Here is a 24,434-nt window from a genome sequence, read left to right on the forward strand (position 1 = left end):
TCATACAATCTACTCATCTTACTCAAACTTCACCAGTTTTACTTCTACTCATTTATGAGTTTTTGTGTCTTTTTATACAATTTATCACATGTGTAAGAACATACCTTTTGTTTAGCATTTCTACTATTAGAAATCTCTCCTACAGAAATATTTGAATATGTTTACAAAGCCACATGTACAAAAATATGAACTGCAGTAGTTCACATCAAAAGAAATGATAACATTCTGCTTGCATCATTTGGAGAATAAGTAAATATTTTGGGCACAATATGGATCGCAGCAGTGAAAGAATAAAGAAGCATAGCCATATAAGCTGAAATGGAAAGATTTTCCATACAAACTAAGTGTAAAAAGAATAGAATAATATGATAACTATATTTAAATGAAAATATAAAGAGATACATATATGCATACAGAAATACATTTTAAAATATAAACGATACTCCTCAAACTGTTAATGATGGTTACCAAATGTTTTAGCTGAAGATCCATTAATCTAAAAAAGTGATACTACATCTTTGGCATTAAAACAAATCCACAATTATTTCCTCACCAGACAATGCTTAAAGAGTAACTCAGAGCCTTCCCCAATAAGGATGGAAAAATCATCTTTCATCTTGCAGATGGGAGTAGTGGGAGTCTAAAGGTTCCATCAGCCTGAACCAGCCTGTGGTAGAAAGTGGAAACTGGAAATTGAAAAGCCGTATTTACAGAAAGTTCGAATATTTTGTATAGGTAAACTGACTAAACCTTGACAAAATACCATTTGTTTATAATTAACAGTTGAAAGATAGGTCTCTTTCACACCCCATGCCACCTTGCAATCCATTTTTCCAATTGCAACTACTCATTATTTATTTTGAAGTTAAAGCAAAATATGTAGAGCAAGAGTGTAATGGGACAATGAATAAAATCCTTGTGGCTGAAAGGAAGAAAACAGAAGTTCTTTCCAAATGGTGCATTTTTGCAACATATAGATGCATTTGTCCATAAGACACTCCTAGCAAAATTGAAACCACATGTGTAGATGGCCAGGGCGTGCTGTGCATGTAACTGTGCAAGAAATTCAGCAAGCCTGCAGCACAACCAGCTTCCTCAGCTCTTGGGGACTGGGGCTAGCTTTCACGTCATGAAGCTTCCAAGTAGCAAAGAGAGTTCAGCAGGGTGACCAACTTTGCAGCAAACGAGGAGTTGTTTCCTTCACCCCCACTCTGCTCCCTTCGTCCTCTAAAAGTTAAAAACTGTGAGTTTCCTTCCTGATAAACTCCAAGGCTTCCTCACTGATTGGTCTTAGTTTTATAAAGGATATGACATCAGCAACTTAGCAGACTTGAGGCTGGGGGGCTGTTGTGGGCTTTGGCCAGCCTCCAGCTAGCTGAGTGGGGTGTGTGTGTGTGTGTGTGTGTGTGTGTGTGTGTGTATGTGTGTGTCTGACCACAGGTGGTACTCAGATTACCCTCCCTGTACTGTTCTCTGTTGCAGACTGTCTGACCACCACGTGTGTAATTCAGCCAGCCACAGAACTGGAATTTCCCAGGGGCAAGAGAAGCACGGAATTTGGACTTTCTTAAGCAACTGAAGTAGAGCGTGGAACTTGCTGGCCCAGGAAACACCATGGACAATGAACAAGAAGGCAGTAATACCAGCAAGCCCCTGTGGCTAGGAGGCTTTCTTGACACCAGGAGATTCTCGAACTCTTTGATGAAGGGTGAGTTCTAGGGGCTGTGAAATCACAGTGGTGGGGTGGGTGACTAATGTGCTTAGGAGAGAGGAGAACTGGACAATTTCAGTGGGTCTGTCTGAGGTATGTCCATGCGGCAGTCACTGGAAAGATGTCCACAGCTTGCTGATATACATTCTTTACACAGATGTTGAAAAATGTGTACATCTCTACATTTTTTGCAGAATCCCATAGATGATACAGATTTGTCACAGATAATTTATCAAGTAAAAACTTCAGCTCCAGCGAATCATTGTTTGTGGGTCAAATGCATTATTTACCAAATTGGAGGTTTCCAAGTTACTTATAAATAGGAAAATTTTAAATTAGGAGTTCTTTCATGAAAAACCCTTAGGTATTTGCAATCTATATTAGGGCTGGGTTTATAAATGATGTTCAAACTCCAGGCACTAATTGATTCGCTTACAAAGAAGTCAAAGAAGTATCTTACTGCCAGGTGATGTCTTTGCTAAAGGATGGAGTCTCACACATATGAGCAATGTTACTCTTGTGCAAAGATTCAGCAGGTGCTTGCTGACTGAAAGGATTCTGAAAAATGGGTCTAAGCATTTGAGGAGAAAGTAGTACATTCATTACTCTGGTACAACACTTCATGACCAGAGGGACAACAAACAGGAATGCTGAAGTCAGCTATTACACAGGTATCACAAGGGGAAAAATGCCGGGGATTTAGCTCAGTGGTTCCGCCACCTGCCTCGCAAGCTCAAGGTCTCAAGTTCGATCCCTGGTACAAAAAAAAAGGGGGGTGGGGGATAACAAGAAATTAAATGGCTTCCCTGTGACTGGTTGAGCAGGCAATGCTGCTCATTCACTCACTTATTTATCCAATTTTGCTTATAAAAAGAGCAGGACACCCAATGATGAGTAGGATTTGGACCCACAAAGGCAGAACCGAGTTAATAAGTAGGTATATTGAACACAAATTGAGAGTACCAAGAGAGCAGGGTGACACTAAAAATCACTTTTTAAAAAGAATTTAGCAAATATATTTTAAGCAGTAAACCAATCACTATATGAAAGAATCGATAATTTGCTTGATAGCTACACAATTCTCTGATAGCTAAGCATTATGTTTCTTTTCGTTTCCGCATGGGAGAGGGGACCCAGCCACTTTTCACAGTCCAGGGTTTCTTAAGGTCTTAATCCAACCCCGGTTGTAACAGGACTGGTGGGTGGACATGGGTAGGTGTTCTACTCAGAGATATGTTGATTAGAAAGTGAACAAGTTACCTCACAGGTAGAATGCAGAGCGTCTTGGGGAGTCTTGTGGGGACAAGTTTGGGGTGATAGAAACAGATGACGAAACTTTAAAAACTAGGCAGAGGAGTTTAAGCTTTATGAGTGAGGGAATTGGCAGCCATTAATGTTTCTGGTCCGGAGACCTGAGGATAATGAAGGGTGTGAGTAAATTAGCCCCTAGTAGCCCCAGTCAGAAGGATTGTGGTGGCATTATAGGAGATTGTTGCACTAAACCACTGTTCTAAAATTCTCCTGTGCCTCAACATCACCTGGAGGGGTTGCTAAAATGAAAACGATGCAATGTGTGATGAAATGGTGGGTCTGGGGTTGAGGCCCGGAGCCTTCATTCACAGCAGGCTCCCAAGTAACACTGATGGTGATGATCAGGGTCCATACTTTGGAAACCATGACACTAGTCAAAGCATCAAGTGTACGTCTGGATCAAATCTAGGAAATGACAGGATGATAATTTGAAAGGAAATAGACATCAGGTGTACTCATTGATTACATATTAAGGTTAAAAGAGAGAAGGTGGCCCAAATGGTAAAGTTCTAAAGCTCAAATTAATGTTGAGTAGGAGAGCTAGATAAGAAGGAATTTGGGGAGGACAGTAACTGGGAGTAGAGTGAGGAAGGGAGGATGTGGAGTTTTGTTTTGAAATGAAAAATACCAGTGACTGTGCCCGTGGATAACGTGATGATATGGGACTGAGACTGGGGCCAAATGCCAGTTGGGAGTTGCTGACTGCAGAGTGCTCTGCAGAGAGTCTATGGTGAAACTCATCAAAAGGAGAAATTTTCTGAAGGCAAAGAGCTAAAACCTGAGGATGGAGCCTAAGCTTCTAGTCAAGGACATAGGATCAGTGAGTTGGAGAGAGAAGGAGGAAGAGACTTCAGTTCTTGTAATTCCACAGGGATTAAGGGAAGAGAAGTTTTCAAAAAGCTGGAAGTCACAAGGGGTAGATTCCTGGACACCTCTGCTTTTTTGCCTCCTTCTCTCAATCTTATTGACAAACTCCTATCTACCTTCCACACCCAGCGGTGTGTGTCTTCCTTCCATGAAGTCTGATCTAGGCTTTCTCCCTGCTTTGCACTAGTCTTGCTCCTTGGGTAAAGCCTCAGGTATAGCTGGTTGCATTTGTTTTTGCTTCTGAAGTCTTGACCTTGATGAAATGTAGAATATGGAACATTCAAACTACCATTTCCAAATGGCTATGATGAGAAGCTCAGGTGAAACTTCAGGTGAAACATGTCCCTGGGTACAAGGACAAGTCAGAGAGAAGATAGCGCCTAGATTGGGTTCATTTGGGGGGAATTTGCTGCTACTCCTTCACTTGCAGGCTTTTCTCTGCCTCCTTCTCCAGAAAGAAGGAAGAAAGGAATGGAGGAAGGAAGGAATGAAAGGATATAATGATGAGTAGTCAATCCTTCTTAGAGATTTGTTTAATGCCTGACTCTCCTGTCCCAGGAGCAGGTGAATAATGTATTTTCTTTGTTTTATTAGTGTGTATTAGTTATACAGACTAATGGGTTTCATTTGGCATATTCATACATGCATATAACATACTTTGATGATTTCCACCCCATTCCTCCTTGTCATTTTATCTTTTTTATGAGTTGAATTGTGTCCCCAAAAGATAGGTTGACATCCTAAGCCCCTGTATCTCAGAGTGAGACTTATTTGGAAATAATGTCATTGTGGATGTAATGAATTAAAATGAGGTCATACTGTAGTGGGATAGACCCTTAATCCCTCATGACTGGTATTTTTATAAGTAAAGGAGACAAGACATACAAGGAAAACACTATGTAATGACAGAAGCAGAAGTATCCATAAGCTGAGGGAAATTAAGTATACTCTGGATTATTGCCAGGCATTAGAATAGATGAGGAAGGATTCTTTCCAGGAGAGAACATGGAGGGAGAGCACGGCTCTGTTGACACCTTGATTTCATACTTTTAGCCTCTAGGACTATGAGAAGATAAATTTCTATAATCTTAAGTCACCTAGTTGGTGGTGCTTTGTTATGATAACCCTGGGAAACTAATTCACAGTTTACTCTTAGAAACTTTGGAAAATACATTGAACGACAAACTAACCACCCAGGTTACCATGGTCTCCCTTCTTAGTGTCTATCCTTTGAGTTTTAGACTGCAGGATCTCCTGTAGAGCTATTTCCTCCTTTGCAAAATTGAGCCTACCCTGTAGAGAGTTTTCACATTCAATTGGAAGACAGGCAAGAACAGGCATTGAAAGGAAACAATTCTCTATGGTAAATTTTTAGATATTGGAGCAACTTAGCAGGGAGAAGTTTTCTGAGAGTAACCTGCCTGTTTAAACAGAATGAAGGATAATGTGAGGTGAGAGAGAGAGAGAGAGAGAGAGAGAGAGAGAGAGAGAGAGAGAGAGAGAGAGAGAGAGAGAGAGAGAGAGGGAGAGAGAGAGAGAGAAGAATTGTAGTGAACAAGACTAACTTGCCTGAGGGTTGTCTCGATGGACTTTTCTGTTTGCCTGTTTCTGACTTTGGGGCTTCAGTTATCTTTCTCTCCCTCTTTTTGTTTGTCCTGGAATCAAGCCAAGATTCACTGTAACTGTAAACACAGCACCCAGATCCTCTCCAGTGTTGGTTTGTGCCACTGAATCCACCCTTATCCTAGCCCGAAGACTGAAGGCAAGTGATCCCATCTCCCCAGCAACCTGACCTCTCTTCTCTTTAACTTACAAAATGTTCCCAAGATACACAGATTTATGCTACTTTTTAGCATTCACTAGGGCTCTCAGAGCCTTGGTAATAGCTCTTTTCAGAATGTGTCAATTAGTGTATTTTAAATCTTTCCTGAAATAATGGAAATTTTAGAAATTTTTCTAGGAAGTGCAATAAAAATAAAATAGTAGCCTTCCTAATGTACTGTAGGTTTGATAGAGACAGTTTTCTAAAAGGTAAGTTTAATGGCATCAATTGGAGGACTTATGGAATGATTTTGTTATGAGAGCTCCCTGCCCTGTTTCACCTATGAGCCACACTGCTGGACCCATGATGTTGCCAGTGACCTTATTTGGCATCCATCTTTTGGCAGCAAAATCAATAGACCATGGTTGAACAAGTATTTGGGAAATACTGAACAAGTATGAAGTATTAAGAATCCTTGCTATGTGCCCAGGGGTTGTATGATGTGTTACATATAGGTAAGGACCCTTTTGTTTCAAAGACTTTGGTGCAGTCAATGGGAAAGGATATTGTAGACTTGAGTCTCCCCTTCAGTGATCAGAAAGTCTCCTACTGTGAATATCATCATGCTATGATAGGAAAATAGGTCCCATTTCCTGCTTATTCTGCTCTTTTCAGCTGCCAATTACAGGTGAGGCTGCTTCTGAGGCACGTGCTGAGCCTATTGTTCATTGTCTGTTTGAGATGTGGGCTCTGGAAAACCCCAGAGAAGCACTTACCAGGTCCTCTCGGGCCGGCCCCTTATTTTGGGTTTCATGAGGTGATGTCTCCACTATCTATTGGTGTTTTCCACTGCAAAAGAGAATGTGTGGACCAATCCATGGGGCAAATGACAGTGTTGACTGAACTGTACATGCATTTGTGTATGTATGCGTGTACCTACACACACGCGTGCACAAAACACGCTCTCAGAATATTAGAAAAATGTTAATGTACCCATTGTCTTTGTTTTGACTTTTACATAATCATTCAGTTGTTCTGAGATCTGCTGAGGCTAAGATCCTTGTATAAATAAATATATTTAGGCTTTAAAAGGGCCTATTTTTTTTTTCCTGGGCAGGAGCACGGCACATTGTGACATGCTTAACAAACCCTAGAATAACATGACTTTAAATTAGAAAGGGACACTTTAAACATTGCTAATGGGAATATAAAGTGGTGCATCCACATTGAGAAATAGTCTCAAAGGCTGAACATTATATTACAACATCATACAGCAATCCCACTTGTATATAACAAGAGAATCCAAGCCATACATCCATTCAAAACTTGCACATAAATGTTTGCAGCATCATATTAATAATATCCAAAAGATGGAAACAACGTAAATATTCATGGACTGATGAGTGAATAAATAAAATGCAGTCTATCTATACAATTAATATTTGACCAAAGAAGGGATGAAGTACAATGACGATGAACCTGGAAATGGTATGCTTAAATGAAAGGAGTCAGTCACAAAGCAGCACATATTCCATGGATCCATCTACATGAAATGTCTAGAACAGGAAAATCTATAAAGACAGAAAGTAGATCAATGGTTGCCAGGGCCTGGAGGAAGTGGAAATGTGCAGTGAATGCTAAGGGGCACAGGATTTCTTCTTGGGGTGATAAAAATGTTCTAAAATTGATTGTGGTGTTGACTGTGGTGAATGTAGTGAAAAGCATTGAATTGTGCACTTTAAATGGGTAAATTGTATGTTATGTGAATTGTAGCTCAATAAAACTGTTAACTAGCCAGCTAGATACAGATATTAGTATTGTCATCCCTCTACTCTGTGTGCCAGGACAAACTCTATACCTCCGAAAGACACAGGCTGCCTTTGCTTTGTAAATACTACATCCTGCATGAGTGCAGAACATCAGGTAGCCCCTGTACTTCTCTTGGAGAAGTACATAATTCTTTATTTACTTTAAATAGGAGGAGTAATGGTTTCACATGGAATGAGTAGAAATTAAACCCCATTTTTGTCTACATTAATAGCATGATTGCAACACTTTTATGAAATTTGAACACAGTTATAATTTAGGACCTAAATTACCTGCCTAGACTGTTTAGGCTGTCAACTCTAATAAACTTAACTAGCTTTAACAAGGTTGAAGAGTGTGGCAGCTGTATTTCTCATCAGTAGAGTACTGGAAGGAAAAATGGACTAATCATTGTACACATAGTGATCCATTAGGGTACATTTGCAAATCTATTTAAAACTGATTTTCAAAATCTTTCTCATTTTTTGGGCTCTTTCTTCTCGCTCAAGATTTTGTACAAATGGTATTTTGTATTATCAGCACCAACAAGGTGTAATTAGCTATCCATTTAATTCTAATTTGAATCTAAATCTTTCCATATCTGTAGTCTGCACTTTAGACTCCAGGCCCTAGAAGCAGCAGTATTTTTCCTGTGAGAATTAGGAACCTCAGAAAATGCTGTGAAGACATTGAATATCTATTGAGCATAAAGTTTTGGACCAGGAAAAGCTATTTCACTTAAGATGTCCTAAGGCTTTAGTGACCCAGAAGGAAAGCCCTGGCTGGGCAGTGTGTAGGCTCATTCAGCCTCCTTTTATGTACTAAATGCTAATGAATTCATCTGGAAGGATGCTAGTTTGCTCACTAGGATAGATTTTCCAGGGCATTGATGGCTCCAGGTGGCCTCTGCCAACACGTGTGAAGTACAAACTGTTCTTGTCTCTTCTTTCATAGCCTTCCAGCTTGCAGGGCAGTAGCAACTGCTCTGGTTCTCCTGGTTTTCTTATCACTTATTTTCAAAGCAAAACTGCTATCAGATCATTCTGCCTTGGCTGTACATTGTGTGTTTGCCAAAACAGACAGAGCTGACGTTCGCACCAACCCAGGCAAGCCTCCCTCCATTCTGACTTTCTGCATCCGTTTGTTCTGGAAATCAGATGCAGCTTGAGATGAGAAAAAATTGGGTCTGCTTCTCACTCAGTTACATCCATATGTAATTAGAAGGCACGAGGAAAGCATTTAATGTGTTGGGTCGGGGTTTATGGGCTTCTTTGCTGAGAGTTTGTATTCCTCCTACATGGGTGTAGACTCTTTTAAATAGCAATGATTGTGGGGTATAATGAACATTCTGCTTAGTGTTAGGGCAAGATAATAATAGTAGCTAATATACATTGAGCCATAGATAATTATATTGCTCTCCTCACTTAACCAAAAGGGAAACAGAGTCAGAGCCTGTTCAGGGACCCACAGCTGGGAAGTCAAGTGGGTATTAATTCAGAGCTTTCTTTTAACCATATTGCTACAGTGCCTTTGGGGGTGAATATGGGTAATATTCCTGGTTCATGGTCAGATTGAACTCTGATTTGCACTCAATATTGGGATGGGAGGTAATCTACAAATAGACAAGTTTCTGTTTAGATTTGATTCCAAATTTAATGGTGTATTTAATTACATGATACCAATATTAATATATGGCACTCTTTACTAAAGAGAGAAAGTTTGTGTTTTATGCAGGAAACTAGACTGGCACCCATAGCTCAGCACATTAATGTTGGTAGTTAGTAAAGCTCTCACTTAATTAAATGGGTCATTTGCCTTTGAAACCACTGTAAAATTAGAAGGACTGTCATCTCAATCTTCTTTTTAAAAAATTTTACAATTTAAATTAATTTATTTTTAACTGATAAATAAATTTAAAACGTACACATTAATGGGGTACTGTGATGTTTTGATACATGTATGTATTATGTATTGTTTAAATTAGGTTAAACATACCAATCTCCTCAAACATTTACCTTTTTTGTGGCAAAAACATTCAAAATCCTTTCTCCTAGCTTTTGGAAATGTGCAGTATGTTACTGTTTCTGTAGTCACCCTACTGTACAATAGCACACCAGAACTTTTTGCTTCTACTTAACTGTAATTTAGCACCTATTGATCAGCCTGTCTTACCCCTCCCTCCCCCACTCTCTCCATCCTCTGATAGCCACCATTCTCCTCTCTGCTGTTTTACCTTCCACATATGGGTGAGACCATGTAGTGTCTGTCTTTCTGTGCCTAACTTATTTCACTTAACACCATGATCTCCCTCTCTCCCTCTTTTGGTGTCAGTTTAGACACTGGCTGCAGTTCTTTAGAGATCTAGACATTTCAAATAGATTATTCACAAGAAGCATCAATACATAGAAGAAATTCCAAAGATCTGATGGGAATTTTGGTTATGTGACTTCTGTGTCTCCATCTAGGTACCTGTTGTGCTCTTACCAATGGGCAAGTATGAGCCTCCCGTCTAAGTGCATTAACAGACTGTGACCTGTTCCTCTCTTTCCATACAGATATTGTGTCTTACTGGTCTCCAGTGCATGAAGCTGCAATCCATGGACGTCTGTTCTATTTGAGAAACCTCATCAACCAGGTAACTCTTTGAAATAGAATGGTAAAATTAAGCACATCTTACTGCTACATCAAATTCAGGAAAAGGAAATTATAGACTGACAGTAAGATACAAATTTCTTCTTAAGTAAAATGAAGTGTATCGTATGTGAATAACCATTTCTTTCTTTGGAAGCTGATATAATGCCAGAGTTTAGTACAATTGTAAGCACATAGTAGGTGCTATGCTAAATATCTGTTAAATGAATAACCGGCAAGTTAGTGCATTAAAATTGCCTCCACTTTATTTAATAAATTATGTTTTTTTCACATTATCATGTAAAATAGTGATTTTTACCTGCAGCAGTTATGCCCCTCAGGAAACACTTTATAGTATCTGGAGCTATTGCTGGTTGTTAGGCCTGTCACACTGGGGTGGTGGAGATAATGACATCTAGTGGGTGGAAACTGCTAACTATCCTATAGCGCACAAGGCAGCCCTCCTCATCAAAAGGTATCCAGCCCCAGGGCTGGGGATTTAGCTCAGTGGTTCCGTCTCCTGCCTCACAAGTGCAAGGTCCTGAGTTCGATCTCCGATCCCAGGTAGCCCCCCCCCCAAAAAAGGAGAAAATAAAAAGTACCCAGCCCCAGTTTCCGTAGACTGAGGTTGAAAATGCCCGCTGTAAAATAAGTGCTTGAAAATATCTGTTTAAATATGTAGTCTTGTAATTTCAAAGACATTTTCAGTTCTGCTCAGTTCCCAGTTGACTGTGGCTCTGAACAGTTTCATTTTTGTTTCTCTGCTCCTCAGGTGTAATTCAATACATAGTTATTGGAATTTTGCTGGTTTTTAAATTACTGGAAACCTACACAAAGTCACTTTTAAGAAAGCAGCTTAAGGGCCGGGGATTTAGCTCAGTGGTTTCGTTGCCTGCTGCACAAGCACAAGGACCTGAGTTCGATCCCCGGTACCAAAAAAACAAATAAAACAAAACAAAACAAAAAAACCAAACAAACAAAAAAAGAAAGCAGCTTAAGTCATCATTCAAAATCTTAAAATCTGTTCTCTAAAGTGAATATATGTCCATTAAGTTAGGATTTCTTAGCTCCTTTGGTACTATTGACCTCATTGGCAGTCTGGGAAAGTCCAATGGACCCCTTTCCCAGAGTAAAGTTTTAAATCCATAAAACATAACACAGAGCAAACCTGTCAAAGTCTTAAAACAAGTGTGTGACATAATAATATATAGACTTTTAAATTAATTCATTAAAGAAAATCTAGTGGTGATTCCAGTAATAGCAAGCTAAAATATAGGGTGAGCCTGTATTTTGAGATATTGTAGATATCTGCAACAATCATAGTGCATTAAAATATATGATTTCTATTGATGACAGTCCTATAAACTACTTTTACTAATTAGATTTTTTATCAAGATTCTCAATTGAAGAACATGCAAAATTTTGAGTAGAGGTTAGTGAAAATAAAAATGCTTTTAAAAAACCAAATTTCATGGACCTATCTAGATTAAGGAAACTTGCTATAAGAAAATAGTTTGTAAAGAAAGTTTTTACTACCCAAGGCCACTATCTTAAGCTGTTTTTCATAGCAGCAGCCTATTATAAATGAAAATATAGATTATAACACATAACTCTAGGTAAAAGAAGTTAGACTGCATCTCAGATAAAATGAAATATTTACCCTATTTTGATAGGATGAAAAATGGTCATTGCAGCTTTTATACATAACTTGCTAAATTTGGACAGATGTTCACTTATATTCAATATTTATGTGTTTACTGAATGATCACCAGCAAGAGCCATGTCTTTCTCTAAGCTCTATCATATTATTCAAGTGATTTATTATATTGGAACCTTGATTTCTGCCTTTGTTAAATGAGCATTCTAATAACTACCTATATGTGTCACCTCATAACTCAGCAACAAACCAGCCCCAAACTCAGTGGAATAATACAGTAACCATGATTTCTTGCTAATGAGTGTTTCAGCCAGCTGATCTAAACTGGGCTTTCCTGGGTTCAGCTCCAAGCAGCAGGTTAGGTGTAGCTGCTGCACGTATCTTCCATCCTTCATGGACCACTGGTTATCTGAGACATTTTTTTTACTTGGCAAAAGGCAGAGAATAGCAGGGAAAGCTCAATCATATAAGAATATAGTACATTCAATCTTTGCTTATGGCACAACTACTAATATCTCATTGGTCAAAGCGAGTCACATGACCAAGTCCAAAGTCAAGGATCAAGGAAGTATATATTTTGTTAACTATGAGGTCATGGAAAGGGTCTGCATCCGTTACACTATACCATACGAGAGCAAAATTGAGACCCTAAATTCAATCTAAATGGGTTTGAAAGAATTAACTGAAGTGAGATAGGTAAATTATCTAATCCAGTTGGTCATCACAAATGGTATCTATTTTCTTATAATCTATATAGCACTGCAGATAAAGAAAAACATGTTGAAAAATTAAAAAATATTGAACTAAGATAAATAAGATAAAGCATTCAAGTGACTATAAGACAAAGAGAAAATTATTTTAAAATTCTCATTATGTCAAAGAAAGGAAAAACTGAATCTATTAGTAATTATTCTATATCATTGCTTCACATCAAAATAATCAAAGATTATTTTTAAAAGATGACAATATCTGGGCCTTACCTCAGACATTCTGATTTAGCCTCATGCATTTGATACTTTCTAAAAAACTACTTCAAAACCACTGAGTTCAAGGATAAGAAAGGGTCATTTTAATAGCTGTAGGACAGAGAGAGGCATTTGGCACAGTAGAAATATAGTATGGGAAAAGGAACAAAAAGATTGATAAGTTGGTTTTCTTTAAAATTGAGAACTTCGTCAAAAGACCATGCTAAAAAAGTTGAGGAGGCAAGCCACAGTCAATACTTGCAATTTTTTTTGCACTTCCAGGGATTGAACCCACTGAAAATATTTTCAATTGAAATATTTCTGGTTTAAAATAAATACAACAAAAGGCAACCCAATATAAAATAAGCAGGAGGCTTGGCCTGGCAATTCACAAAGAGCATATCTAAATATTCAATAAACATATTAAACTGTGTTTATTAGTATCATAATTGGAGTAATGTAAATTAAAAATACAAGATAGTATTACTTCTTCCCCTCAGTAGAATGATTATATTTGTAAAGATTGATAAGGATAATACCAAGTGCTGGCAAGGATCTGGAGCAAATGGAATTCTCTTGCATTGCTGATGTGAGTGCAAATTTGTACAAAACACTTCTGGAAATTGTTAAATAATATCTACTAAAGTTAAAAATATTTCCACTCTATAACTCAGCAATTCCATTTCTAGATATATGTGCAATAGATATGTATATATCTGTTTATAAAAAAACATAGACAGGTATATTCATACCAGCAAGCAAAAAAAAAAAAAAGAACACCTTTGAAAACAACCCAAATATCCATCAAAGTAAAATGGATAAATATATTATGGTGCTCTGTTCATTTTCTGTCTGCCAGGGGTGGCCTGTGAACATCAACACAGCAGATCAAGTGTCTCCACTCCATGAAGCCTGTCTTGGAGGTCATCCATCTTGTGCGAATATGTTATTAAGACATGGCGCTCAGGTAAATATGGCCCAAATAATATCTTAGAAACAAATAATATCTAAGAATGAAAAATGACTTTCTATCTTTTCTCTATAATTTCTAGCACTTACGATTTTTCTGATTTGAAGTATGAAGAATGGTGGTTTTCAGGAGTTGTTATGTACATAAAGCTTGTTGCTTTAGTGATAGGTGAAATACTGAATTTTTAGCTAGGAAATTGTATTTAGAATCTCTAGCATTTTCTTTATCAGACTAGATTAATAAATAGCTGTGAAATTTCTGTCTTCATTTCTATGAGTGGAGGGTAGTAAAGTAATGCAGAAACTACAAAATATTTATCTGGGATGTCTGGGGAGCCAGAAAATCTCTATGTGTCCCTCATCTTTTAGCAAGTAGCCTGGACTTGTTCACATGGTGGTAGCAGGGACTGCAAGAGCAGCGAAAGAGGGCAAATTCTCTTCTTGCACCATATTTTCTACTGTCTCATTGGCTAAAGCAAGTCACATGGGCAAGCCCAGATACAAATATTGGAAAAATAGACTTGATCTTGTGATGGGAAGACTTACAAAGCCATATCATAAGGGAATAGGCACAGGGGGATAGAAAGAATCTGTGACCATTTTTGCAAACTACAATAATATATTAAGTGTTAAGCACTAAGGTGGTTGGAAGCACAAAAGTGTTCCACCATTTAGTTCTCACCTGGAGAAAGGGAGTCAAAAGAAAGTTCCTATAAGAAATGATGTCTTGGGCTGGGGATTTAGCTCAGTGGTTTCACTGCCTGCTGCGCAAGCGCAAAGACCCGAGTTCGATCTCCGATACCAAAAAAAAAAAAAAAAAAAGAAAGAAAGAAATGATGTCTAAGCTGAAACTGAGGACCTGTTGGAGTTAGTCAGCAGAATGGTGGGTCAGGAAAAATTATAGGCTTTGAACCTACTGGGAAAGCAAATTCAAAGACCCGACAAGAAAGAGAGCAAATTTCTGTGACCCATTCCTTATGGCAGGAGAATAGAGTGAGCGAGAGGGTTCCAAACATAAGCAACCTTGTCCGTGCCAAAAAAGGGGCTTTGGCCTGAGATTAGTAGCGAGCCAGAGATGGCTGCATCATCAGATTTATATAGGAATTAGGGAAACTTATTCAAAAGTTACAAACAGGGTCAGGGCCAAGGTGAAGCAAAAAAGATACCTAGATTATACTCTACAAGAGGTGCTCACTCTAGGGTCCTCTGGCACTCATGTGACCCCAACAGTGAACACCTCCTTAAAGTTTGCACCCTGGGCATCTTTTATACCTCATTCGGGCCCTGACCTTGCTTAGAAATGGAATGTAAGAAGGAGTTCATTGCCTTTATAATGCCATCATTTGACAGATTCACCAAGGAATTTTTTAACAATATAGAAGAACATATCTGCATTTGAGTTTGCTCTTTACTATTTGATTGTAGCCCAAACACTAATGTTAGATGTCAACTTGTAAATTTTGGACTTCGAATATTAGAAAAGATAAACCCAAAGATGAGTTTCATGGCCTTATTAGGACATTGACCAGTTTTGTATCTATAAGCAAAAATATTTAAGCAGTCTATTGACTGACTGTATAAATTATCCCTTGAGCCAGCCTTACCATCTTACTGGTTCCCTTGTTAACAAATGAATTGAATAAAATATCTGGCATGTGTAATTCTACATTTCTATGAAAGCCAAGTTTAAAAAAAAATTTAAATTATATTCTAACAATTTTAGATCACTTTGGCTGCTATGAGGAGACTGGATTGGTCCAGAATGAAAGTTTAAAATAAAAAAGACAGTTTGTAAACTATGAAAATTACCCTAATTGGTTTCAAAGTTCATGTTCCTAGAGAGGGCAAGGAGGTAGAACCTTTCGTAACATTCTTGCTGCCTTACATTCAATACCTCATTCAGATTTTTCATAACAACCTTCTAGACTCTAGTATTTTTCTCCCCATTTTTATAGCTGTGGACTTTAAGGCTCAGACAAATTAAATAATACCTTTTAAGTGGCAGAGAGAGCTTATCTTGGAGCTTTTTCCCTAGGTGAATGCTGTGACCACGGACTGGCATACTCCCCTGTTTAGTGCCTGTATCAGTGGCAGCGTGGACTGTGTGAATCTGCTTCTGCAGCATGGGGCCAGCCCCCACTCAGAGAGTGATCTGGCATCTCCAATCCACGAGGCTGCTAAGAGAGGTAAATCTGTTGGGAATTTCTGATTTTCCACCCAGTCCTTTAAAGGATGCTTCACTGTTGAAAGAAGAGGGCAGGGGATGTATTTTAGGGTAGTTGTTCTCAAAGTGAGATCCTGGCACTAAAAGCATAAGCAGGGGAAATCCTGCCAATGGGGGCCTTTGGGGTCTCACTCCAGCACCACTGACTAACTCTTGGTTGGGGAGGGGGGTCCAACCATCTGTGTTTAGTTTAATAAGCCCTCCTGGTGATTCTGCTGCACAGGATGTTTGAGAATTTTCCTTTTAGAACATTTGCGATGTTCACCACTATATTTCAGGAACAGGGTCAGGAACACACAGTAGACTATCCATCAATATTTATGGAACCTATTGTTGAACCCATGACTCCATAAAAATAAAGGGATTTTATAATACAAATTATATTCTATTTTATGACCTTAAGAGTATCTTGGGGCCACCTAAGTTTGTTAAATGAAACAAATTTCAATTATGTTATATACAGTTTGAGGTAATTCTTTTCACAAAGCCACAGGTTTCCTGATATTCTTAATTCTGAGACAAATAGTGAAATTGCAAGTTTTGCATTTCTCTGATGTTGTCATCATCATTATGACTATACTTTGACAGAGGACTCTCTGTTTCCCCGGTAGCTTTCCAGAATGACCAATCCATATGATGATTATCTCCCCAAACACTTACATTTATTTAAGAGGCATCCCAACTCACCATATTCAGTGGATACATACAGCTAAAATGGCACAACCAGAAAAACCTGAGGGAGCATTGTTTCAAGTATGACATTCTGGTCCAAAGCAGAGTGATTCAGCTTTCACCAAATCTAGTTTTCCAGACTGGGTCCTGTTTCTATTTGGTTTGGCAGCTTCTCATAAGCCTTGCCTGTGCCAGGTGTGGCCTGCTGCTCCCAGGCCTACCCTTGGTGAGGTCAGAAGTTTCCTTCCCTGTCCTATGGCCCACACCATGCCCTTTCTTCTTCAAGTCCACTTTCAGTTCCTGTTCCTCCATTAACCACAAACAATTTAAAAATGTGGATGGTTGCTGGGTGCTTACCATGACTAATGAACTTAAGTACATCTTGGAGCCAACCCATTAACTGATGGCACTGTTTAAAATCATCCCCTGTTCTAAGTAAAGGAAATCATTTTTGATCCCTGGATATATTACTGACAAATTTAAACATGGGAAAAATGGGGACAATGTTGTTTCCCTAGCCAAGGGAACCTGTGCTGTAACTGGTTTCTCCTGTTTTGGGTGGCAGGTCATGTGGAGTGCATCGAGTCCCTTGTAGCTCATGGTGCCAACATTAACCATAACATCAGCCACCTGGGCACTCCCCTCTATGTGGCTTGTGAAAAACAGCAGCTGGCCTGTGCCAAGAAGCTTCTGGAGTCAGGTAAGACAAAAAACAGAGGAGGAGGGGACAAGGAAAGAAAATGGAAACAAACTTAAGTGTATTTTAAAGATATCTCTATTGTGGCAGAGGAAGGAGTGTGGGCAAGAAGCCGAGCAAAAGCAGAGTTTGTACTGTGTTCTCATGGGGGGTCATTTTACACTGCTTGAACTTTAGTTCTCTCATTCGTAAACAGAGTGATGATGATGATGATGATGATGATGATGATGATGATGATGATGATACCCCTCCCCTGGTGGTCCACAATGATTGTAGTTTCTCCTCCTTTTCCTCCTCCTCTTTCCTTCTGGCCAGTCATGATTAGGGCCTGCATAGCTTGCAAAGACGCTGGATTTGGGCAAAGTCTTCCTATTTGGGACTGTCTTCACTCTTTGATTTGGAAGTTGAATTTGTCCCATTTTAGCCCATTGTAAATACTTTGTTTTCCCTGTAAAGGCCTAGGTATTATCATTCTTTTTCACTTCGCTGCCATTGTCCAGCCCCCTTCTCAACACCTGGAACTCCATCTCACCACCTCTTTACTTATCTGAGTCCTTTTCATCCTTTAAGATTCCAGGCTATAGTATCCCTTCACAGTAGCCTGTCCTATGATGTATGGTGTATCTTTATTTATTTTCTCTTCTCCTTTTCCTACTTTTACTTGGCACAAGCAAGCAGAGCTCATTTTTTCCCTACCATTCTGTTTTTTTCTTACCTTTAATAAATGTGAGAGCTGGGGATTTAGCTCAGGGATTTGGCCACCTGCCTCGAAAGCGGAAGGACCCGAGTTCAATCCCTGATACCAAAAAAAAAAAAAAAAAAAAAAAAAGTGAAACTTTGCCACTGTTTAAAAAAAATCCAGAAATCCCTCCCTGTACTAAATATTCTTGTAGTCCTTATTGCTTTCCATTCATTGACAGCCATTTCTGTGAATTAGGAGTTTCGTTCATATTCATTCATATGTCTCTGTCTCTGTCTCTCTCTGTTTCTCCCTCTCCTAAGACCTTGGTAGATTTTAAGCTCCTAGCCAGGAAAGAACCCTGTTTCACATCACTCATAAAATAAAAAATAATACAAGACCAATTTGGGCAACATTTGTTGAATAGACATAGATCCTAATTTTGCCGGAGGGACAGCAGCTCAGGAAAAGCTACACGTTCCAACATGTCACAGTAAGAACCAAGAACTGGGTTGGGGTGGAGACTTGTTGAGAGTGTAAGGGTGGCATTGGATAGGAGATGGTCTTAGGTCCACTCTCCTCTGGAAGAGAAGTCGGCCACTTTCTCTGTGATCTTGGGATTGGCCACCTAAAACTCAGAGATGCCCCCAAGAGTTGGTTGGTTTTCACAGTCTCAAATCTCAGTCTCAAGTCCCAGATTTTAAGCCCCATGGTGGCTGCTCAGAATAAGAATTTGGCGTTAGGTCTATACAGAATTTCACCATCTAGTTTCACTCTCAGTATTGGCTAACTCTTAGGCTCTGTTAATAATGCCTGTGAGAAGCTTTCATATCACCAGGATTTTTCTTCTATGTATCACGCCTATGGGTAACACTCAGTGGTGAACTGCTTAGCTTCATATGCCATCCAGGTCTTTTTTTTTTTCTTTTTTGGTACTGGGGATCCAACTTGGGTCCTTGAGCTTTCGAGGCAGGGGGTGGAACTACTGAGCTAAATCCCCAGCCCTGCCTTGCAGCTCTTGTGGTACATCCAGTCACATTGCCAAATGGCAGTTTCCTCATATATTAAATAGGACCAAATCATTTCCCATTTTCACAGAATTGCCATGTTCCCCGAGGGTCCCTTTCATTAAGGAAGTTTGATGTTCAGTGGCTGACCGACTTTTGTTCTTGTGCCTGTTTAGGAGCAAGTGTCAACCAAGGCAGAGATCTGGATTCTCCTCTTCATGCAGTGGCCAGGCTGTCCAATGGGGAGCTGGCCTGCCTGCTCATGGACTTCGGAGCAAACGCCCAGGCCAGGAATGCTGACGGCAAACGTCCTGTGGAACTGGTGCCTCCAGATAGCCCTTTGATCAATTTCTTCTTGCAGAGAGAAGGTGCTTCTCCTTTGCCCTAACCCTAAGCCCTAATCTGTAGAGATGCCTTCTGGCTCTAAGAGGAGGCAGGTACTCACTGAGTGCTGACTTCCAGACCTATAAAAGATCCGCTGTCTGCCACCACCAAGTGTGAGGAAGTTGAAACCATTTAGTATTTAACAGGATGCAGTATTGGTTATGTAGTAAATAGCCCTCCTGCTGTTTTGCATGCTGGAGATGGGTCGTTTGGGATGATCTAATATTCACATATGGGATAGACCAGTTTTCAAAGAATTAAAGTCTAATTTTAAAATTTCAAAATTAAAGTTCCCTAAAACATGCTTTGGAATGATGCAGTAGAAACCTCTTTGGCACTGCATGATGGCCTAGGGTGTATTATTGCGCTTAAGCTGTGCCAAAGCACTGGGAATTTGATCTCTGGCGTTAAAATGGAGGTAATTAAGAAGTTAGGGTACTTCTGTAATGATTCCCATTAATTCAGACACACTACTCTAAGTTAACCAAAATTAAGTCCACACTCCTGCATTAATAAGAACTGACACTCCTAAACCAAACAAATAAATATTGTGATTGAGTGGTATGTACAGGAGAAAGAGTATTTTCTTGGTGCATCGGGCAGGATGGGGAACAGCGACCCCCAGACTGGGGAGACACATGATTTCAATCTTAATTGCCCCTAGACTTAATTCAGTACCTACTCTAGAAAAAATCCTGTTAAGCTGTAGGGTTTGTGGAATTTTGAGATGAGTCCCCCTACCAGGGTTTTGATGTCATGTATTATAATTTGGTATTTTCTCCCCACTTGCTGAGAAGTATGGCTGGCTCTGGGCTGAATTGTAAAGTGGGCCGAGGAATTCTTCTTAGTCTTACTGCCTGAGCCAAACTCCTGTTATGGGGCAGACTAAGAAGAGGAAAGAGCCCATTGGAGACCCCTTTCCGTTAAACAGTGGGATCATTACTGGGCAGTTCTACCTGCATTTTGATGATTTCTTGTTTTCAAAAAATGCTATCTATACTAAGCTGATTTCTCCTACAGTGCCTCAGGGCTCATAGAAATGTCTCAAATTCTTTTAAGATCAGAAGAAAAAACTGAATAAAAAGCAACCTGGATTATATTCATCTTTATACAAACACAGTTGTAAAATATAATTTTTCATATTTTGTATTGGAGCAGGGATCAACACAGGCAACAGTGCCCAGGGGTTCCCCAAAAGTCACAGTGTAGGATGTATTTCTCCCCTTTCCCATCAAATAACCTCCTAAGATTTTCAAATTGCCTGCACTGGCTCTTCCCTTCTCTTTTAGTTCTCAAAGCCATTCCTAAAGATCTAGGTTATCTTGAATTCCTCTGCTTCTCATTTTGCATCGTGACAGTGTGACCAAGGATGCCATTGGCTTATAAAGTGCAATTTAGGGGGCTTGAGGTACTGCTCAGTAAAACACATGCTTAGTGTGTGTGAGACCCTAGGTACAATCCCCAGTACCAAAAAAAAAAAGAAAGAAAATAGATGAAATCAGTAAATGAAGTACAATTTGCCACTGGAGAGAAGCACTGCTTGTTTTTTTCCTCCATGAGTCATTTTTGGAATTCTGCTGAGGTCCCTTCTCAGTGGGTGGAAAGCCCACCAGCAATGGTGCCGGGCCAGAACAGGAAATCATACCTGCAGATTTAACCCATTTCTCTCTCTGAAGATTTAGCCCATCTGTTTCTCCGTGCTACTTAAGTAATCACCCCTTTCAGGGCTGACAGGAGAACATTCAGTGAAAGCCAGCCTTATTCTGAGTTAGGCTTTATATGGTAGTTAGGAAAAGCAAAGTTCTCCCTTCTTCGGAAGGAAGGGGAAATAATTTCAAGAATATTACCCTTCTTGGTAAGCATCTAAAGCCATGTTTGCTCATGGCACACAATGAAAACTGAAAATGACTCTGTTAGCCTAGCAGGACAGGAGCCTCTTACCACCAAAATACACTTTGGCTTTGAAGCTTCATAAATGTTGCTGGTGGGGTGTTGGGGGGGAGAAAGTGAGACACAAAGGAATGTGCCAATTTATAAATATACAGTTAGCTGACTAGCAACCTTCTTGAATGCTTGCATGTGCCAGCAAGTGGCTACAAAGTTGTAGTGGATTTCAGCTCTGTTTATATGGAATTAGAGCCATAGTTGTTATAAGTCATCCTACTTGTGGTAAACAGCAGCTATTCAATTAGCATCAGTATTACTTTGCACTTACTCTGATGTCCTGCCTTGCATAATTTTGTATCAGGCTTTCTCTCAAGTCTTGTTCATTATACCGCTTTGTCAGTACCTCTTAGTTACCCTGATGGTGTATCCTGCACATATGATTAATCACATTTTTCATCATTCTTTGGTTTGTTTCTCCACAGTGTACTTTTTGCACTGTATTAGTATAGGCTTTCAATGCTCTGGCTATAATTTGAAAAGTACCCGAAATTCTAACAGGACCCATCTTAGTTATTTTTCTCATTGTGGGGACAAAATACCTAACACTCACAAGTTAAAGGAGGAAAGGTTTATTTAGCTCACAGTTTGTAAAGGTTTTAGTCCATAGTTTGCTGGCTGTGAGGCGAGGTTTCATGGCAGAGGGGCATTGCAAAGGAGAAACAGTTCATGGTGTGGTGGGCAGAAGGCAGCAAGCAGCAGCAGTGAGCAAGCCTGCCTTCCTTCTGTCCCTTTATATTCCGTCCAGGCTAAAAACCTATTGATTGGTGCCATTCACACTCAGAGTGGGGCTTCTATTATCCACACTTAGAACTATGCTAAACTCACTCAGTTATGACACAATCTTAATCCCAGTATCACACATCCAAGATCCAGCCATTTCCCAAAAGTACCAGCTATGAGTGGATGAGGCTTCAGGGGGACATCTAGACACAAACCATAACAGGGCCCATTGGAAAGTGCATTAGGGTCTAATTTAAAATCTTGCATTCAACCACGAGTGATAGTGTATGCTTGTAATCCCAGTACTCTGGGAGGCTGAAACAGAAGGATTGAAAGTTTGAGCTCAGTCTGGGCAATTTAGTGACTTAGCAAGACCCTGTTTCAAAATAAAAGAATAAAAAAAGGGGAGAGATGTAGCTCAGTGTGAGGGCTCTGGATTCAATCTCCAGTACAGCAAAACAAAACAAAACCAAAAAACCTTGCATTCATTTCTTTGGCATTTGTCTATTTCCACCTCTCCTTGTTCTCTATCTCCTGAGAGATATCATTTTACCCTGTAGCTTGTGGTCAGGCTATAGGAAAATGGAGTCCATGGTATCCTTTTGGTTGTATTCTCAACTGTGGTCACACAATAAAACGACCAGGAACCTATGTCTTTTTAAAAATCCATATACACCAGTCCCAGCCAACAGTAACTGAAGCAACATCGCTGGAGTAGGGCCCAATATCGTGTGGTTCAAAGTTCTCCCATCCTAGACAATTCTGAAGTATAGCTGAGGTTAAGGACCACTCAAGAGTTCCAAAGAGAATTTCTATTGCAGTTTGATGCAGGGAGTGAGGGTGGAGGTAGGAAATCATTCCCTATTCTTTAATCCTATAACAGGGGTTCTCAACCTCAGCACTACAGGCAGTTTGGGCCAGTTGAGGTCTGTTCTATGCACTGTAGCATGTTTATCAGCATGGCCTCTATCCACGAGATGATGGTAGCGGCACTTTCTCCAAGTTATGATAATTAAATATCTCCAAAACATGTCTCCAGATATTTCCCAGTGTCCTCTGGGAAGCAAAGTACTTCTTCTTTCTTTCCTCCCCGAGTCTCTCCCCGGTGGAGATCAACAAATGTGGAGGCCCTAAATGTAAGCTCTTGAATATATCCTGTGAAAGGTTTATATTAATTCCTTTTTACCTATGAGTTGACGTTTTCATATACTTCTGCATATGAATACGAAAGGAAATATGACTTAATAAGATAGTATACACTTATGATTCACAGCTATCTTATTATATTGGAATATTTTTAAAATTGCTAAAATTATGAAATGAACATGCTCATGTCCAGAACTATGATCTTAGTTTTAAGGTAAAAGACACAAGAATGCCATGAAACATAAATTTTAGTTTCATTATTAGATTTGTTGTGTGGCTGTGTAATTCCCAGTTAGTTTCCTTAAGGCTCTGTTAGTGAGGCTAAGCTTTAAATTTCTTTAACTCTGTTCTAAATTAAAACCCAGTGAGCTTATTTCAGTTAGACACCAGAAAAGAGAGAAAATAATCTAAAAATGTCTGCCACAAAAAAAAACCCAAAATGGAAAATGGTCTTAAACAGTACCACATTATTTCCTTATAGCAATGTTATATCTTGTATGCTTTTTTAAAAAGGGAAGGAAAAGCGGTCTTAGATCAATGAAACCAGTGTGAGACTTGTCTTATGATTTTTCTCCAGGGCCCGCTTCTTTGATGGAGTTATGCCGCTTGAGAATCCGGCAGTGCTTTGGAATCCAGCAACATCATAAGATATCTGAGCTCATCCTTCCAGAGACACTAAAACAGTTTCTCCTACATGTTAATTGTGTCGAAGGAATGGATTTACAAGCAAGAGCAAAACATAATTGAATGTTGTGGTCACTGGAACTGAAAATAAACTTAAGCTCACAGATCTTGGATAGTTTTTTTCCATTAGATTTTTGTTTGTAATTGAAACACATTGGGTGCTTTATGGGATATATTAGAAAGCATAAAGACTTTCCTGTCCCATTAGAAGAGAGTGTCTAAAATTAAATAACTACTATTTTGAATATCGAATACATGTAAAGCACTAAGCAAAGAACACTTTATGCATCATCTAATTTAGCCCTCACAGCAAACCTAGCAGGTGGGTACTTTCCCCAGGTAATATGCTGAAACTCAGGAAGATCAAATTGTTCAATTACTCAGAACAAGGAGAGACGAGCTAGATTCAAACAGGTTTTCTGATGTTAACCCCAGGAAGTTTCAACTGAGGCAGAATTTTCCAACATTACTGTCCTGGCTTCGTATTTATAACATGGGAAGAAAGACAAGGAAGAAAGATATGTCTTTTGTTTACACTTATTTTCTTTTTTTTATTCATTAAGTTTATTGGCACATTTTAGGTATACAATATAAT

The 24,434-nt window shown here is 39.3% G+C and overlaps 1 protein-coding gene across 1 annotated transcript; it reads left to right on the top strand.

Annotated features, from left to right (window-relative positions):
* Nucleotides 1-1,378: 1,378 nt before the first annotated feature.
* Asb9 (ankyrin repeat and SOCS box containing 9) lies at nucleotides 1,379-23,998 on the top strand. The gene is made up of 7 exons (XM_004866192.4): nucleotides 1,379-1,708; nucleotides 10,013-10,092; nucleotides 13,570-13,677; nucleotides 15,715-15,865; nucleotides 17,141-17,275; nucleotides 19,135-19,326; nucleotides 23,733-23,998. The coding sequence occupies exons 1-7, from the start codon at nucleotides 1,615-1,617 to the stop codon at nucleotides 23,900-23,902; spliced, it is 930 nt and encodes a 309-aa protein (XP_004866249.1). The 5' UTR covers nucleotides 1,379-1,614; the 3' UTR covers nucleotides 23,903-23,998.
* Nucleotides 23,999-24,434: the final 436 nt, after the last annotated feature.

Source organism: Heterocephalus glaber, unplaced genomic scaffold (genome assembly GCF_053883595.1).
Source record: "Heterocephalus glaber isolate CG9 unplaced genomic scaffold, H.glaber_assembly_v1.0 deba00001594, whole genome shotgun sequence".
NCBI lineage: Eukaryota > Metazoa > Chordata > Mammalia > Rodentia > Bathyergidae > Heterocephalus > Heterocephalus glaber.